The sequence below is a fragment of the Cupressus sempervirens genome, chromosome 5 (assembly GCF_028749045.1).
Source record: "Cupressus sempervirens isolate cs-2001-9-10 chromosome 5, ASM2874904v1, whole genome shotgun sequence".
NCBI classification, from domain to species: Eukaryota; Viridiplantae; Streptophyta; class Pinopsida; order Cupressales; family Cupressaceae; genus Cupressus; species Cupressus sempervirens.
Genome location: NC_143122.1, coordinates 505,181,097 through 505,199,778, shown reverse-complemented (window position 1 = coordinate 505,199,778; position 18,682 = coordinate 505,181,097). Strand labels below are relative to the sequence as shown.

The window sequence follows — 18,682 nt, the reverse complement described above, 5'->3', positions numbered from 1 at the left end:
GGGAATCTAAACTTCCTTGAAATACTTATTAGAATGTGACTTTAACAATATTAACACATGGGATGAATGTTCTATACCTCAACATTTGCACAACATTGCAAAAAACTTCATAACAACAAGCAAGACGTCCCCACAAGATGACCAATCCACATTTGAGTTGAATGAACCACCATCTCAAAAATAAGAACTAGAAATAATTAGTGTTAAAGAAATATTATATAGATGATTCATTAAAGAAACCCTTTCATACGAGCATACAAGGTATAGCCAGTACAAGAAAATCCTACTTATACTTTGCATCAAACATGCACTTTGGATATTAGCTTTAAAAAACTATAATTCACTCCTTGCTCCTACATTTTAGCTAGATACATGTTTCCCAAATTCTAATACGAGAAATGCAACCACTAAAGGGACAACCACTATTGATTTTCCAAGAGGACATGAGACATAAATACCTCCTTGTCGATGAGATAAACTTCATAGAACCAAAGTTGAGCTATTATAAATAGAAAATAAATCGTGTGAATCCTTCACCCATAAACCATTAGTGTTAACTTTTTGAAGCTATTAATTATTGATGCTACTTTAAATCTTCTTGCATGATTTCAAACAATTGCAACAACCTAGGAGATGAAAATGCATTGAAATTAAGCGATATACACTCCTATGTATACAATGACCCATTGACATGAAATCAATAAAATTAATTGAGTTTTCCTGATCCTTTTGATTTTCCATCCACTTGCAAAGTTGGAAAGTGGAAAGATAGGAAAAATATAATTTTCAACATTTTCCTTGATCTTATGCTATTCCGAACGAGGATTCTAAGCAAGTTAAAATATTCTGTTAAAGCAAGCTACTTCTATGTACAATTATTTTTGGATCATTTCTACATATATTGGTCTCACAAAAGATAATGTTGTTGTGAGTTGGAAGCAAATGAATGTACACAAATACCTTGTGTGACATACTCATCACCTAATTGATATAGAGGTTAACCGTGAAGAGGATGACAACATCAATAATGACATTGATATAAGAAATACAATTCAAATGAATGAACAAGAATTTTTGTCACTGATGGAGTTTGCTACTAGTAGGAATCTAAATGTCCTTGAAATTATTGTTAGATGTGAATTTGACAATATGAACACATGGGATGAATTTCATATACCTCCACATTTGCACCATATTGTAGAACATTTCATGAGCACAAGCAAGATGCTACCACAAGATGACCAATCCACATTTGAGTTGAATACCATCTCCAAAATAAGAACTAGAACAATTTACCATTATCAAAGAACATTATACCGATCATTCATTAAAGAACATTATTCAACACACATGTGTCAATTATACATATTACCCTTAAGATTCCAATATGATAAATGCAACCACCAAAGGGACAATTACTACTAATTTTTCAAGAAGACATAAGACGCATAAAATACCTCCTTATTGATATGTTGAGCTTCATAGGACTAAAGTTGCCATTGAAAATAGATAATAGGTTGTGTGAAGCTTTTGTCCACAAACTATTAGTGTTAACTTGTTAAAGTTATTAATTACTATTACAAGTTAAGTCTTCTTATGATTTAAAATAATTGCAATAACCTAGGAATTGATAATTTAGATTCTCCATCATTTATCAATCAAATATAAGTTCACATAAGATAAAATAAATGGACCCAATTGATTTATTATGTCTCTTATCCCAATTCAATAAGCACTCTAATGATATAATTTATAATTAAATTACTTTTCTTTTATCCTAGTTCATACAAGCCAACTCTTCATCAAGTAATGCTAAATCATGCATTGATCATAATACAACAACCTAGTACAATAACCCTTGAGTAGTTAATTAAATTTAAGAATAAGAACAAATAAATTTTACATAACATAGATCCCAAGATTTCCATGAAATTAATATACAAATGTTTTCCTATCGATATATCTCTTGCACCTCCTTTGGGTGTAATTGCCACTACACTATCAAATGCAAACAAATATCTTGCTTAGGAAAAAATAATCCCAAGACAATTCCCCGTTTACTAAAATCAACGATGCATTTAAACCAATACACAAAAATGGGAAATAAATCCCACCATATATATCTTCGGATTCCAAAAGACAATGAGAAGGAATTGAGGCCAAGTTTTAACGCATTTCAACCCTCAAATTATTATTATTATTATTCATTCTGGCCTTTTATTTTTGGCGCGAGCATTCTGTAGAGTTTGGAGGGGATTGAAGGCATAGGGTTTCTGTGGTTTTTCCTCAATCGCCATTGATGACTTTGAGCATTTCTCCTGTCCTATCAGCCTTTGAGAAGATCCTTGTCTATCCTGTTGCTCTTTGCTAAGCACTTTTGTAGAGCTCGAAAGGCAAATACAGCTAGGGTCTGCTGTCCTTTTGCGTGGCCGACATGAAAGGAGAGCTCTCACGGCATGAGTTGTACTGCTTCGAAGGTATTTTCATTTATTATGGAAGCCGTTTTGAAGTTCTTTTCTCCTGCTATGGATGAGTTTCTGTCTGGAATAAATTGTGGCTTTGACATACGCGAATTATCATTTCTTTTGATTTCTTCTGATGCTGATGCCGTGACTTGGGTAGACGTTGCCATTTATTTTGATGGAGTTGGGCATTTTGCTCACAAAGTCGTGACTGGAGTTTATGGAATCACTTCTGTTATGATATTCCTTTAATGCCAAGGTTATTTCTTCACTTTCTTCTGTTTGATTTTCTTGTGCATATGCTCTGAACTTGGTTTTTCTGTTATGGAGACGCCATTAGAGAGGAACATGAAGTGTTTTATTTTCAGCTATAATCGCCATGACTTTACTCTTTGAGACATTGGATATGGGTATTCTTTCCCTTGAAACTTTCTGATAAGAGTTTCAATCTTCATGCTGTGACTGATCTTCCCCTCTTTTCTAGCGTATAAATGCTCTTTTTAGTATCAGACCTCGAACCCCAAATAGGTTTCTTTTCTTTCAAGATTTTGAACAGAAGATAAGCTCATAGATTTGTTTTCTTAACCTTCCATTTACAGCTGCGGCTGAAACTTTGTTTTTATTTTGCTCATGGATCGAACCACTGATGCTGCTTCTTTATTCGCTGCATGTGATGGCTTCAAATACTGCTATTCTAGACGCCTTCATTAAGCAATCTGATCTGTAGCATACATAGTTTAACTTGAAGAATTTCTTCTGAAGCTCCTACATTGTGTGAGTGTTGAACCGCTGTTTAGACTATTATGGTTGGATACCCTTTCGACATGCTTTGACAGGTTTTGTTACTTTACAAATGATCAAGACAATATTGAAGCTTAATTTCAGTAATCAATTTCAGTTTTTGCCATGATATCCGTGAAGTTCTATCATTCCTTTTGTCTCAACATTACTTTTGTTTGTAGCTTGCTTTGCACTTATCAACTTACGATTTTCATGACTGCATACTTATTTTGAATTCATGTTACGGCTACAGCAGCACCCTTTGCTATTTCCATGCACTTCTTTTACATTCCTCTTCAATGTAACACAGCTGCTCATTTGTTTAAGAAGCACCTTCTGATATATTTGCTGATAATGATGCATGTTCCTTTGATGCTTATATTTGGTCCTTTCATGTATTTCTGATATTCCCATATTACTTATGATCCTTTGCTGAGATGCTTCTTTTTATGCGAATGTATGAGATGATATTAAGATAGGATAAGTATGCATATGAAGAGGTACTATCATTGCTTAGATCTTTCGATCTAAACCATTCTATTTTCTCTTGTAGGACAATACAAATGAAGCTTTGGATGCGAGGCATGGAACAATTGACAAGAGGGAGCAATCAGGAGGAGGTTTAACCAGTCATTCGTCACAGGCAATGATTGGTTACCTATGACCTTTGCATATCTATTCTTTCTTTTCCCATGTTCATTACCTATGTATAGAATAGATAGGAACTTAGCAAAGGTTCATAGTAGTGGCTACTCTTATAGTCCTTTGTGTGAGAGATGTGTATTCATTTGGCATATTAGTTGCATTTCATCAAATGTATATGTTAGTTGTACTCATCTTTTGATAAGGAATACAAAGGACATTTCAACTTATTTTACATCTTTTGTTTACAATAAAAGGAATTGCAAAAATATTTGATTGTAAACATGAATTGAATGTGCATTTTTAATGAAATCTTTTGCATACATGAAACTGAATTTCCACATAAGTAAAAATCAGTAACTCTGTATTTAATTGAAATAGTTTTAATAAAAACCATATCGTCTTGTTTCTAGAGACCTCCATACTTAAGTAGTATGTATTTGATTCTCACCAGCAAATGTATTTGATTCTCTTCGGGATGGTAATTCTTAGAAACCCTTTTGCTCTTGTCGTTTCAACCAAAAATTCATCATATGCCCTTATCATTGTATCTTCTGTAAGTTCCGGAATCCTCTTGATCCACTTTGATAATGTAAGGCTTTGACATGTCCCCTCATGAATCTTATTCAAGGCTTTAGAAACACTATCCATAGAGCCAACAATGCTCATCTTCTTCCTCTTCCCCTTCCTTGATGAGAATGGGGATATTCTTTGTCTGGTAGGTGCTGTTGATTGGTGGGACTAGCAAAGTCATCATCCAAATTATCATCAACTAGTATACGAAAATCCCCATCATCTTATAGATCGAGGCCTTATGCATCATGTGCCCTTCTTCTATTTTTTGGAGTTGTGGCAGTTGTAGTACCTTCTGCCATGTCATTTCCCACAATAAAGGCTATTTCGTTGTAGTATTGGAATGGTTGTCTTTTATAGACTTTTGCATTTTTAAATTCCTTTCATGTTGGCAAAATGAATGAAATGGTTATTTCACTTTCAATACTAACTTTACAAGATAAAATTTTACTTAACTCAAATGAACTCCAAATAGCATATTACCTGCAAAAGTTCATTCTTGACGCTGTCTTTAGCATTCAAAGATTGCGTGGCTTCATTCCAACCAAAACCACTTGTGTTTCTCGAATCTTTCATGATTTTAAATCAATGAAAAAAGTATTCACACTTCAAAAAAAAGTATTTTCACTTCAAATCTTAAATGTCCATCCTCCTCAATAAAGAGCACTTGTAAATAAGTTGGATGAATAATTAGAAGACTCCATCGCTTCTAAGACACAATAACTTTTAGTTGCAAAAATAAGAAAGAAGCTAACAAAGGTGTTTCTATCACTCTCCTTGCAAGGGCAGTAAAAATATTATAGTAACAAGATGACTCAATGAACTTTAGAAGGTAGTGATGTAGATAAACATATGATGGGGACAGCATCACGGAAAATTAGATTAGCATTTGTTGAGGACCACAAATTACCCTAACTTGTAATACATTTCTTGAAGCAACCCTATTAAACATATATCACACTAAGAGAGATAACAAAAATGTGAGATTTTTTTCACTTTTCGAGGTTTTGACGATGAAAAATGGAGTGGTCGAAGCCATAGATAGATAGCATGTACTATCCCTAATTGGATATTTTTCTTGTTTTCCCTTTTTACAATATATTCAAAATTGAATATTGCAGATGTATTACAAAAACAACTGAAAACAGTAGGAATGCCAACGGCATTTATTCGGTCTCTTCTTGAATATAATATTCAAACTCAATTATAAGCAAATGAAATACGAGACAACAATAAAACCAAAGCTTCTCCATAAGATATATAACTCGTTATTTCACAATAACATTCAAAATATCGAACATACAACCATGAGTTACAAATTGGAAAGATAAAACCAGCAAACTCTTATAATTCCTTAAACAACATTATTGTCTTATACAACAGCAATATAACAACCAACAACTTACAGCTAACTTATAAAATGTTATTGTATTATACAATAACAATACAATAACCAACTAACCACAATCCAATCTTATATACATATTTTACAGTCAGATTGGAAAACAAGAGAAGAGTCTGTAAGCATAAACGAGACACCTGAAATGATATCTCTATGGACAATGGGTTTGCGTCCACTACTTGCCTGCATGAGGGGCTATGGCCTCACACTGATTGAAAGCTGAAGTTGAAGCTTTCTTAATGACCCTCACAAGAGAGAACTGAAAATTAGAATGATAAATCAAGCATATCAAAAGGAAAGGGTCTCGTCTCCTTTTATTCTCGCAATGGTGACCCTTTGACTTCCTTTCTAAGCTTTTCGTCTTATCTCTCCTCGTCCCCTCGTGACCACTAGGAATATCAATTTTACCTTTAATATTAAATATCCAGCTCACTTAATCAAACTTAATATTGTAAATACGCCCTTTCTTAGTATTTCTAATGTCCCCAAAAAGAAGGGACATTACAAATCTCCCCTCCTGGAGATTGCTTGCCCTCAAGCAATATGTACTAGGATCCCATATAAAACTGTAGTTAATCCAGTAGCCTAAACTGATAACAAACTCGGCCAAACTGTGAAGCACAGTACCACTCTACAAACCACCTATCAATCAGATCCCTGGATCCCATATTACTCTTCGAAGAAACGTTGTGCTCGTATACTGATCAACACTGATCATCACCATAATCAAGCTCAAATTGAATAGGAACACAATAAAATCCTTGTCCAACCATAGATACAATCTGCCAATACTCGGATCCTAAACTCTGTTATGCTGCCTCATTGCTTGATGATATAGAAATATATCCAGGGTCCATGTATAATCTAATAGAATGTGAAGACCTGACCTAAATGGATGATGTAAGAAATGAATTGCTCAAAAGCTGAAAGCACCATCCCATGGACATCAAAATTCGTGCTGTCGGCATAAACTTGGAGAATTCCCAATTGCACAAGTGCTATGAATATGAAAGGTGCTGAGAATCTAACCACAAGCTGCACATAAATACTCCATTGAGAACTGTTCAGAGGCTAATGAAGAAAATTCACCCAACTCTTGAATGGGGTGAAATTGCAAAATATGTTGAGGCAGATCAAATGATAAGCAACAGAAGTTGATTCATCATTCCCATGCTGAGATCCGGATTCACTGCCAAGATCTGAGCTATGATCCCAAAGTCTGAAATTAAACTCTTCCTCTTCATGGCAAACAAGAGATGATCTCTCATTTAACACAAAAAGAGGATTGTCGGATGTCCAATCAGCAACAACTTCAAACAAAGGGTTGTCAACAAGTTGAAAGTGTTCTGAAGTTTTGCTACTTAACAGTTTGGGGCAGCTATCCAAGTCATACGTCTGCTGAATGCTCTCAAGTTTGTCAATGACTTCCTGGAAGAACTCTTGCCTCATTCTATTTTCATGTTCCCGAGAGTGTTCCATGAGCTTGATTTGATTTTCTGCTCTCTGTAGAGAAAATTGAGTTTCACTCAGTGCCTCTCTAACATACTTAAGGGTCCTGTTCAAATCCTCAATCTCATACTCTTCCTCATTTGTTTGTGCTGCATAAATCTCAACAACCTTAAGAATATAATCCTTGTCGGCTAGTAGATATAAGTAATTTGATTTCGTAATATCAAGGGCTGTTTTGACCTTTTGTAACTTGGCCACATGCCAGTCACCTTCCCCTTCCCTTGGGACCTTCTTGTAGAGCTCCTCAACCAACTCGTGGGTACTGTCATAGTGCACCAAGGATGCCACAACCATGTCTTTACTAACCTTCAATTGATTTTGTAAGGTATGTATTTCATTATCTCCTTGCTGAAACTGTTCATTGGCTTGCAATGTCATCTTAGGTTTTTCTTCTAAATTCATGTTCTGAGTATCATGAATAAATGGTTCATGATACCAAGGTCCCAAATTGTTATTACCTTGTGTGCAATCTGCTTCATTATTCTGCTTGACAAAGCTCACCTCCAAGTCATCAATGAAAAAACCTGCACTTTGAGTAACATCTTCTACATGATCGCGAGAAGGCTGCAAATCATTGGTAGTTGTTTGCTCTTCTATTTCAAGACCATTCAAATGATAATTTTGGTCTATTGGAAATTCTTCGTACACCCCTATGTGCTGTTTGTTTGCAAAGAGATCTTGGACCAACTCCATATACTTTCTTTTTGTCATTATTAGTCATATTTTGCTGCCCTAAATAAAAATCCAAGTAGTCATTTAATGATAAATCATTCTGGATTTGGTTAGGAGGTTCTTTATACTCTTTGTAAATGTCGAGTATTTTTGCCCTTACATTAGCTTCAAAATCATGGGCTAACAATGCTTGTGGCTTCATCGTACCTTTCTTGATTTTATCCAAATCTTTTCCTATTGCTGAAAGTTGTTATCTTGCTTATAGTCTAAACCGGAATATTTGGAAATAGCAGCATTCTTAATGTGAATAAAGGTAGGTAAGGTTACATATATGTCTACTGACTTCCTACCTAGATACTTATATTCCGAGATAGGACCACCTACACAAGGAGTCTCTTAGCACTTTGTTCCCAAGCATATGCAGCTCATACAGTAACATTAATTTCGATAACCAATTTTTCATTTGGCAATTGCAACCTGGATGCTTCAATTGCAAATTATTCTAGAATCCTCAATGGTAATCATTTGTCCAGTGCTTTGGAAAAAAATTAGAATCCTCGAAGATGTGTGACTACTGCAGTAAGTTTCTTATCACTGTTGTAGATAGGATTTATTTTTCAGGAAAGCTTAATGTCACTCAACTAGCAAAACCTCACGTTCTGGCTTCTTCAAATTCAGCAATGAATAGATTGCCTTGGACATTCTTTGCACTACTACTTTTCTGACCACAACTCCACATCTTTAAAAACTCTGTCTAGTGGTGATAGGAAGTTGCACAATTAAAATTACAGACTCCTCGACGAATTGTATTTAGTATCTCAATAGCCACAACCTGCTATCTTATTATAAGTTTAACCAACCATATCAAGTTGGTGTCCATACTCTCCCACGTAGCAATAACTTCAATTATTCTGGGAAGTCCTCTGTATGTCTAAGTTAGCAATAGGAAGGCAACTGGTAGCAACAAATAACACAAACTCTACTATAGCATCCAGTACAACGATAATGATCTTTTGAATAAGCATTCAATTCTCCAATCAAAATTAATGGACCAGGAATAGTTAAACACTGCCAGTTAACAAAATGGAGCTGTGCGGATGTGGTTCAAACAACTGGTGACTTGGGACAATACTTCTATCACAACTATTGCCAAGTTCCTTTGTGGCTCATAATATTCATAACAATATGTAGATTATTGAACATGACCAATGTCATTCGCACCAATTGTGCTTCCCCAATCCTTGCATTTTTATCAATGATGCAATTCGTTATTTTTTGTGTTCTTCCCTATTCCAATAGGAACCTTCCCTTCTGCTAGTAATGATGCAATTTCAGATTTTGTTTCATAGTAATCAGCGCCAACAACCATGGCATCCTCCAAGTTAACCCCTGATTGCAATCTTGAGCAGATTCCAACAATAGAATGGACTTCACTACACTTTCAAAGAAAACACATGTGTGAAATGATTGAATTTCGTACTTGACATTTCTCTATTTTAGTTGGTGGCAGAAAATGAGGTGAAGTGGATATTGGCTTTGTTGCATCATAAAAGCGAAAGTTTGGAACTTGTAATACTTGTAAAATTTGCACTAGACTTTGCTCATATTCGACAACATGACCAATTTGTTCTCTGAATTGGCACTCGAATTGTGATTGATCCACATCAGCTAACCCACCAGTATTGTGTATAAGAGAACAACTAAGTTACCGATTCGGATGCGGATTTTAAAGCAGATTCTGGAAGCGGATACAGGATGCGGGGATTCTTTTTTTTTTTTGGATGCGGATGCGAGAGGAAACGTATAATAATAATAATAAAATATGCAAAGAAATGCAAGAAATATACAAAAACAAATCATTTGATAAATCATAATATGACTATGAATCTATGATACTTAACAGTTAATTGAACCCTTAAACAAAATTCAAGATATTTCAAAATTCATATGATATTCATATATCAATATCAATATGTGCTTGTCCAACGTTAGCGTTTAGTCTTGACTCTTAAACAATAAGTTCAAATAGGTCATGTTCAAGATTCCAACAAAATAAAATTTAAAAACATGGTAAATGATTGAAGTCTGAAGATTCAATCAATCAGAGTCTGACTCTGAATCATAGAGATTTACAAGAAAATCCACATTCTCATTGTCATCTCCAACTGTTGAAAGATCATTTGAACCAAGCGTGGTTCCACTTATTCTAGATGCACCACGTGCCACACTAACATCATCATCGTCTACAACTGTAACAAGATCACGAAGTGTTGCATCCAAATCTGCACACTCAGGGGCTACATCCCAAAGCTTTGTTGCCCCTTCTTTGTAATGATCATTCTTATGTGAGAAAAGACGCAAGTTGGTGTGGACAAAGACCAAGTCCTCAGCTTTCTTGGAGCCTAACCGGTTGCGCTTCACCGAATGGATAAAGGAGAATGTACTCCAATTCCTTTCAGCAGCAGAAGAACTAGCAACCTATATAGTTGTCACAAAACATACAAATGAAAAGCAAATTAATTTTATAGAATGTGTGAAACACTAAATTCTACAATGCAAGTGTAAACATAAAATTTTAAAACAAATTTACAAAACAAAATGAAAAACTTACTTGTGATAGGACTTTGATTGCAAGAGGTTGAAGATGCTTGAAAGGTTGAACATACATGTACCACCATGTGATAGCTCCCATTCTATTTTGGTCCTTTAGTGAAAATGGAGAATGCTTTAACCCCGAAGCAAACAACTCAAATTCTTCCCTCACTTTTTCATGCATTTCTTCCAGTGGGAAGAGTCTTGAAAGGGCTTTGTGGCACCCCTCAGCAACCTCCTCATCCGCAAATGGTGCAACTCTACTCGGCATACTAGCTATCTCCTCACTATAGTACCTAGGAGGTAAGGCATATGCAAGGAGGTGCAATGGGGTAGTCATCTTATTCTAGCGATGGTTGATAATTGCTTGCACTTGTTTGCATAAGGCTTCACATTGTGTGGGGTCACTCTCATGTGCTTGTATAGAATGTTTTACCTTCTCAACCATGGTGTTCATGCCATCATACACATCCCCTAAGTAAGGTGTATCTGTATCAGCAAAACGGAGCATAGTGATGATGGGCTCGGTGAAATCCAATACATATGCCACACGAGCCCACCAACTCTCATTCAAGATCAAATTCTTGATCCTTTGTGCTCTTTTTGAATTTGAGATCTTCCATACACCCCATTGATGATCGGTGATCATTTGACTTAATGCATCTTTTACCTTGAGGAGTCGTCTCATAACGATTGTATGAGATGCAAAACGGGTCTCAACAACCTAAGCAAGTTAACAATATGTCAATTGACAATATAATTATAAATTTTAATTTTTAACTAAATTACAAAACCAGGAAACTTAGTAATTTAAAAAAATTAATTTACCTTCAGCAACTCCAATTTGGAGTATGTTCTAAAAATGGATTGTGACATGTGGTGGTTGGTCACAAACATCTGTATGTCCTCCCCCTCTTCATATATTTTCTTCACCCAATCTACTTGAGTGCCAATCCTCTGCATGATCAAGTTAAGGGAGTGAACAGTGCATGGAGTCCAAAAAATATGGTCATACCGACTCTCAACTAAAGCACCCGCACCCCTGCAATTTTTGGCATTGTCAGTAACCACCTGTACCACATTCTCACTACCCACCATCTCGATGGCTTCAATGAGAATTCTAGAAATGAATTCCAAATCCTTCACTTGCCCTTCACAATCAATGGCCTTCAAAAACATTGCCCCGTTGGGGGAAATTGCAATCACATTAATTAGTGGCCGGTTTCTTGTATCCTTCCAACCATCTGACACAATAGTTACACTCGAAGTTTTCCAAGATTTTTTGATTGGTTGAAGGTCTCTCTCTATATGTGCCCTCTCTTGTTGCAATAAAGTTGTATGCACCTTTTCATAGCTTGGGCTTGTGTAGTCAGCTGGTGATTCTTTGATTGCTGCCACCATTTCCTTCCAATATGGTGATCTCACCAAGTTGAAAGAAAGCCCATTCGCATAGAGGCAATGTGCAATAGCTTCATCAGCGCGGTCTCTTACCCCCATTTTAAATGCAGTGTCCAATGGGTCTCTTTTGCTGGTTGAAATTTCCACTTCTTCCTCATCCTCTCTTAGCATAGGTACCTACAAGAATGGGTGTTGGGAGGATGCAATAGGTTCAGTGGGTGTCTGTGGCTTGCTCTTTGAGGAAGGACCTTGATAGTAGCTTTTTTTTTTGATCTATTGATCAATGCATCAGAAGCTTCTTGTTCTCTTACAAATGAAAGTATTTTCGCGCTAGTCATCCCAGTACCATTTTTGCCTTTGCACATTCCAAATCCTTTGCCAACAGGGCCCATAAAATGAAGCTTCATTCGGGAATATGAGCTATTGAAAGGTTTTCCTTTGTTACTTTGACAATAATTGCACTTCCAATAGTATGAGCCACCTCTTGAAACCTGTGATATTCGTTTTGTATGTCTCCACAAAGGAGAACCTACATCAATTTTGAAATTATCAGTCCCTTCCCCTCCTTGGCCCCCCACTGAACTTTGACTAGCACTACCACTGGTATCCATTCCTGCTTAGTTTTTTGCAACCTATTTTATAAGAAAATAAATAAATTTTAATTAGTTCCTAACAACTATGAACATCAATGATCATGCATACAAGTGGAAAGAAGTGAGAAAAACTACTAAAATAGATACCCAAAGTTGCTTCTGCATATCTTTCAAAAAAAATAAAAACTTGAAAAAAAACTTTAAAAAAATTTCAAGAACTTGAAAAAAATTATCAAAAATTCAAAAAAATTCATCTAAATACTCAAGAAAAGGATTGATCACTTACCTTGAATGGTTTAAACTTCTTTGAGAAAGCTATCTCTCCCTCTTCAATCGATCCTCTTCGAAAATGCTGAATTTAGCTTCACAATGAAGGAGTGGTTGCAGGTGCAAAAAAAATTCTAAAATGGCTCTTGTGAATGCTTCTATGTTGACTTCTAGGGTCGTTTTAGGGTTTTATTGTGAAAAAACACTTAAAAAATGCTTTTAGTCACATGTTGTTATGGAAGTTTAAGTTAAAATAAACTATATTTTATTGCTTTTCCAGCTAAGCCCTGTGGATGCTCCCGGATGTGCCCGGATGCGCCCGGATGCGTTGCGGGTGTTGCCCGGAAGCCACCCGTAGGCATCCGGATGCGGGTGGCAGCTTCCACCCGCATCCAGATGCCTGTGGGTGGCTTTCGGGCATTGGATGCGGAAGCCAGGCCCTGTTGGCGCGAATCGATATCTGAGGACAACAACAATCAACTAAATTCCTCCCAACGGTTTCTGAAAATATAGGATACACCTAGCAGAAACGATGCTTTCTATGATGCTACACCTTCCAAACTATTTCCCTTGCATCTGATTTTTCCAAATGACCACCATGTGCTCCTGAGTTATGCGATTCAGAGCTCAGCTTCGGTTAAATATATTCCTATGATGGTAATAGGGACGTTACTCTCCAAATGTCCCCTCAATGCTGACAACCTGCTACAATTTTGGTGCTGTTCACGTCTGCCTTAATGTCCACGTGATGACTCGTGGGATTCTACTCAAACGTATAATGGATTGTAAGAATTCCCGCTTTCACAATGGTAGAGGTCGAAATGAAGGTCATGCGATCTAACCCGACACAACACTAAAAGCGACCTTTGCCATCTTCAACAATTGCCTTTGTGATGCATATCGGAATGGAAATTGAATAATTTATTGAATGTGACAAGGCTCCCTTTAACATGATCTTTTTGCCCAAGATTTCACGGCAATAGAATAATGGAGAGCTGCCTAGTAACAATCTTGCTCCTTAATGTGCCCTGTGACTTGTTTGACGTGTGTTGGTAAGGTGGTCCCATTTTGAAAGGAGGATGTATCTTGCCTTCACCCAAACACCAGCTAGCTATCGGCAACTCTATATATTTTTCTCTAGACTTTACTGCTCTATACTCCCTTTCATGCTTTCTAAACTCCCTGCGATTGCAGTCACACTACTGCCGGTGCCCTGAGAAATGATGGGAAACACGCGTTCAACTGTGGTGCAACCCGTGAATCAGAACTGGTTTATATGGAGATACGTCTGCCACTATGCCGAGATTGAAGAGTTTATCTATTGCTGTGCTGTCCCAGCCTTATCTTATGTAGATATCGACTTGTGTGTGTTGAATCTCAATAACTTTAATCACCAGTTCTGTACTAGGGCTACAACCTCTGGATATTGATGAATCATTCCATTCCTTAGTTCTGAAAGTGTCACGTGAGTGCTAGTTTTGCGTCCAGACTCACTTTTTCTTCTCAAATATTTGAATGACATAGCATTTCATGGTAATATGATTTGCAGCTTAACAAATCTCACTCTCCAAATAACTTCAGACCTGCAATTATTCAAGAAATTCTGATAATATAACCTTTTTCCAAAATAGGTTAAAACTCAAACTGTAATTGAAACCTCCAATAAAACCCAATAGGGTGATATTCCTTGAAAATATGTTTCACAGGGTGACAGGATGTACAACTCTGATACCACTGTAGTATCCCTAATCGGATATTTTCTTGCTTTCCCTTTTTACAATATATTCAGAATTGAATATTGCAGGTGTATTACGAAAACAACTGAAAACAGTAAGAATGCCAACCGGCATTTATTTGGCCTCTTCTTGAATATAATATTCAAACTCAATTATAAGCAAATGAAATATGAGACAACAATAAAATCAAAGCTTCTCCACAAGATACATAACCCGTTATTTCACAATAACATTCAAAATGTCGAACATACAACCATGAGTTACAAACTGGTAAGATAAAACCAGCAAACTCTTATAATTCTTTAAACAATGTTATCGTCTTATATAGCAGCAATATAACAACCAACAACTTCCAGCTAACTTCGAAAATGTTATTGTATTATACAACAGCAATACAATAACCAGCTAACCACAATCCATAGATTTTACAGTCAGATTGGAAACCAAGAGAAGAACTTGTAAGCATAAATGAGGCACCTGAAATGATATCTCTACAGACAATGGGTTTGCGTCCACTGCCTGCTTGCACGAGGGGCTACGTCCTCAAATTGGCTGAAAGCTGAAGCTTTCTGAATGACCCTCACAAGAGAGAATTGAAAATCAGAATAATAAATCAAGCATATCAAAAGGAAGGGGTCTCTTCTCCTTTTATTCTCACAATGGTGACCCTTCGACTTCCTTTTTGGGCTTTTCGTCTTCTCTCTCCTTGTCCCCTTGTGACCACTAGGAATATTAATTTGACCTTTAATATTAAATCTTTCAGCTCACATAATCAAACTTAATATTGTAAATACATCCCTTCTTGGTATTTCTAATGTCCCCCAAAAAAAGGGACATTACATAGCAAAAGTAGGAAACGCGTGAACATACAAAATTATCTGAAAAAGTCCTCCGTGACACTTAAATTTTATACTTACATCAGCAAGCAAGGGATTTAATGACAATTTTAGATTGAAACTTGAGGAATTGAACGTACCTTGAGTTGTTGATTTATGAGTAGAAATCAATCGTTCCCCTATTTCTACTTCTGCCACAGCTTCTTCTTCTTCTTTGCAAAGGATTCTCAATTATCAAACATTTGGCTATTTTCCCACTCGGTTACTAAATCTGTGTGTTTAAATTGCAGGTCTTTAGCTTTGTCCACCAGATCAAGTTAAACCAGCTGTTTATTTATATGGGTTTGGCTCCTAATGTTGCTTTTTAGGTGAGTTAATGCCTCTTTTGTTTAAGGTCGACTATATATGCGAAGCTGAATAGGAGAAAGTTCAAATTTTTTCCTAAAGCGTTTTTGAACAATGTTTGGCATCTGCATAGAAAGGGCAGTGTGACATCATTGCCTCCTAAAGTTCATAGAGTCATCTTGATGCTGTAATATTTTTATTGCTCTTGCAGGGAGAGTGATAGAAACACCTTTGCTGTCGTCTATCTCATTTTTGCAGCCAAAAGTTAAGATAATTTATTGTGTCTTAGAAGTGTCGGAGTCCTCTTATTATTCATCCAACTTATTTACAAGTTCTCTTTACTGAGGAGGATGGACATTAAGATTTGAAGTGTGAATACTTTTTTCATTGCTTTTTTCCCAACATTGAACACACACTTACACTTATAGTTATGATTGCAAGATTTTTTTTGTCTCGTCAAGTCAGCTCCATAATGACATTTCTAAAATCATTGTCTTTAGCATCGTCCATTCTTTCTCTATTTGGGTAGCAGATTTAATGGAGAAACTCCAGTACGCTCTTCATGGAGAATGATGTTAATTTGAAATCTCTGAGCATTATAGGAAATGGTTATTGATTTGACCATTGATAGGCCAATGCCCGGCTGATGCTTTGTGGGATGATGCACAAGGAGTCTCGTTTTCATTTACCTTTTACTAGCTTATACTAGTGTTAGAGGAGGTGAGTCAATCCTTTGCTCTATCTCTGCAATGATTACAGCTTCCTTCATAAAATTTTCATGTTACCTGTCTCATATGTTGTGATCTTTTAATCTTGGTCTTTTTTCAGTTTTCAAATTTTTTATGCCATCTTTTTGCCTTCTCTTGGAATGTGTGACATGGGATATCTATCGACTTCCCATTGAAATGTTTCTTCACCGTCATTAAATCTTTGCATGGATTCTGTTTTATGGCTTCAATTTGAATCTCGTTGTTTTTTGCTCCAACCAGATTCAGTAAGTTGCATGCATTCTACCAATTTATTGTCATCAAGTGCAAAAGATCTCTTTAGTTTTTTGCGTGAGTTCAAGGATCCTTACGTTCTACTTGAGGATCACTTTTTGTAATGAAGAGGGTAGTACTATTTTAATAAAGTAGATTTTGATACCTCATTTTGAATGCTAGAGAGTGTAACTGTAAAGAAAATGAAATGTTTCATTTTTATGTCAAGATAGTTGCAGTACTGGTGTACTGAGATTTTTAAGTAATGTTTAATTGGTCTTTTGAGATTTAGCGAAGCACAAGTGAAATAGCTTTGGAATGATTTTTCTTGGCTTCAAATGTTCTTTTTAGTTTGCATATTAATACAGTTTTGATCCTGCCTTAGGAGCTGTCAATACCTGAATTTGAACTAAAGAGGACAGATTTTTCTTACATAGTACATAAATTTGGTCATTTCTTTATTCATTCCTTTAAACACAGTTGACAATAATCATTCAGAGCGTTGGATGATTTTAAATTGAAGAGATTCTTAAGTTTGTTACTGTACAAACATTAGCAGGTATAAAATGAGTTGGACAAATACACGAGGCAAGAGCAAAAGGCAACGACAAGGAAATGTCGAGGATACCCGCTGCCAAATATTAAGGTGTGCCATCTTTTTGTCTGATCTGTCAAGTAACTTCTACCTTTTAGTGTGAACTTTGATGTGTGGCCTTGTTATTAAGTTTTTCAAGCTGCTGCATTGATAGCATACAGTTATTTTATACTAGATGTCAGACTTCTTGCAAAAATGGTATTGTATGCAATATGTAGTATATTTGAGATTTGAACTTAAAAAAAAAAATTCACATTTTGTGTAATTAATTTTTCTTGTCAAGCTTTTGAGTTCTATCTTACAAAAGTTGAGCGATGATCATTTCTGCAAGGTTCAAATTATCATTGAATGTTGATCTTAACAGAGTTGGTTGTGCAGGAAAATTAATTCGACCGGTCAGATTACTAGAGATGATATGATACAGTTATATCATGTTGGGAAACCTATCTGCCAAGGTTGCCGAGTCAACTCCAAAGATTCGCCAAATTGCTTTTGTGGATTGATCCCACCACCCAATGGAGTCCGAAAACAGGGGCTATGGCAAAAAGTGGCAGACACCATAACAGCACTTGGTACAGACCCACATGAATCATTACGTTCTAGTTTGGATTTTCCTTCAGGTCTGACAAATCTGGGTGCAACATGTTATGCTAATAGCATACTTCAGTGCCTTTACATGAATACATCATTCAGAAATGGTTTCTTTTCTGCCGAACCTGAACTTTTGCAAGAACAGCCAGTTTTATGCCAACTTTCACGACTGTTTTCACAGCTGCATTCAGGCAAAAAGGTTGCAGTAGACTCAGCTGCATTTACAAGAACATTGGAACTAGATAATGGAGTCCAACAGGATAGTCATGAATTTCTGACATTACTTCTCTCTTTATTGGAACAATTTCTTAGTCACTCAAAATTTCCTCAAGCAAAGACCGTGGTGCAGGATTTGTTTCGTGGAAGTCTATCACATGTAACTCGGTAAGTTGTCTTAGCAAATTGTTTTGGTACATATATTTAAAAAAGTTGTTTATTTAAGATTCTATTTTTACTTCCAACAATTATCGATACAAGGGAGATGTGCCATAGCTAGTGGCTCTTACCTTTGAGAAAGAATTGTAATGAAATATACCATGCCTGCAATACACCTTCATTATATATTTAAAATGTTGTTTACTAAGGATTATTGAATTATTCTTTACTTCCTACAATTATCAATATAAAGAAGATATAGTTTGGTTGCTGGATGTTACTTTTAAGGAAGAGTTGTAAATGAAAATATGTGATGACTGCTGGTTACTTTCAA

At 36.1% G+C, this 18,682-nt stretch overlaps 1 protein-coding gene across 8 annotated transcripts in view; it reads left to right on the top strand.

Moving 5' to 3' along the window:
* The first annotated feature begins 2,147 nt into the window (after positions 1-2,147).
* The window catches only part of LOC149556927 (ubiquitin carboxyl-terminal hydrolase 26-like), a 69,810-nt gene continuing 53,275 nt past the window's right edge, over positions 2,148-18,682 (top strand). For 2 of the 8 annotated variants that reach the window (XR_016364813.1, XM_089831553.1), the window contains exons 1-6: positions 2,338-2,477; positions 2,623-2,721; positions 3,796-3,885; positions 15,753-15,830; positions 17,347-17,433; positions 17,761-18,357. Coding sequence is in view for 6 of the 8 variants with exons in the window: in XM_089831553.1 (XP_089687679.1) it covers positions 15,817-15,830; positions 17,347-17,433; positions 17,761-18,357 (698 nt within the window). In the remaining 2 variants the exon portion in view is untranslated. Of the gene's footprint in view, positions 2,478-2,622; positions 2,722-3,795; positions 3,886-15,752; positions 15,831-17,346; positions 17,434-17,760; positions 18,358-18,682 lie in introns of all 8 variants that reach the window. The other 6 variants (XM_089831557.1, XM_089831558.1, XM_089831555.1 and 3 more) reach the window with 6 other exon arrangements.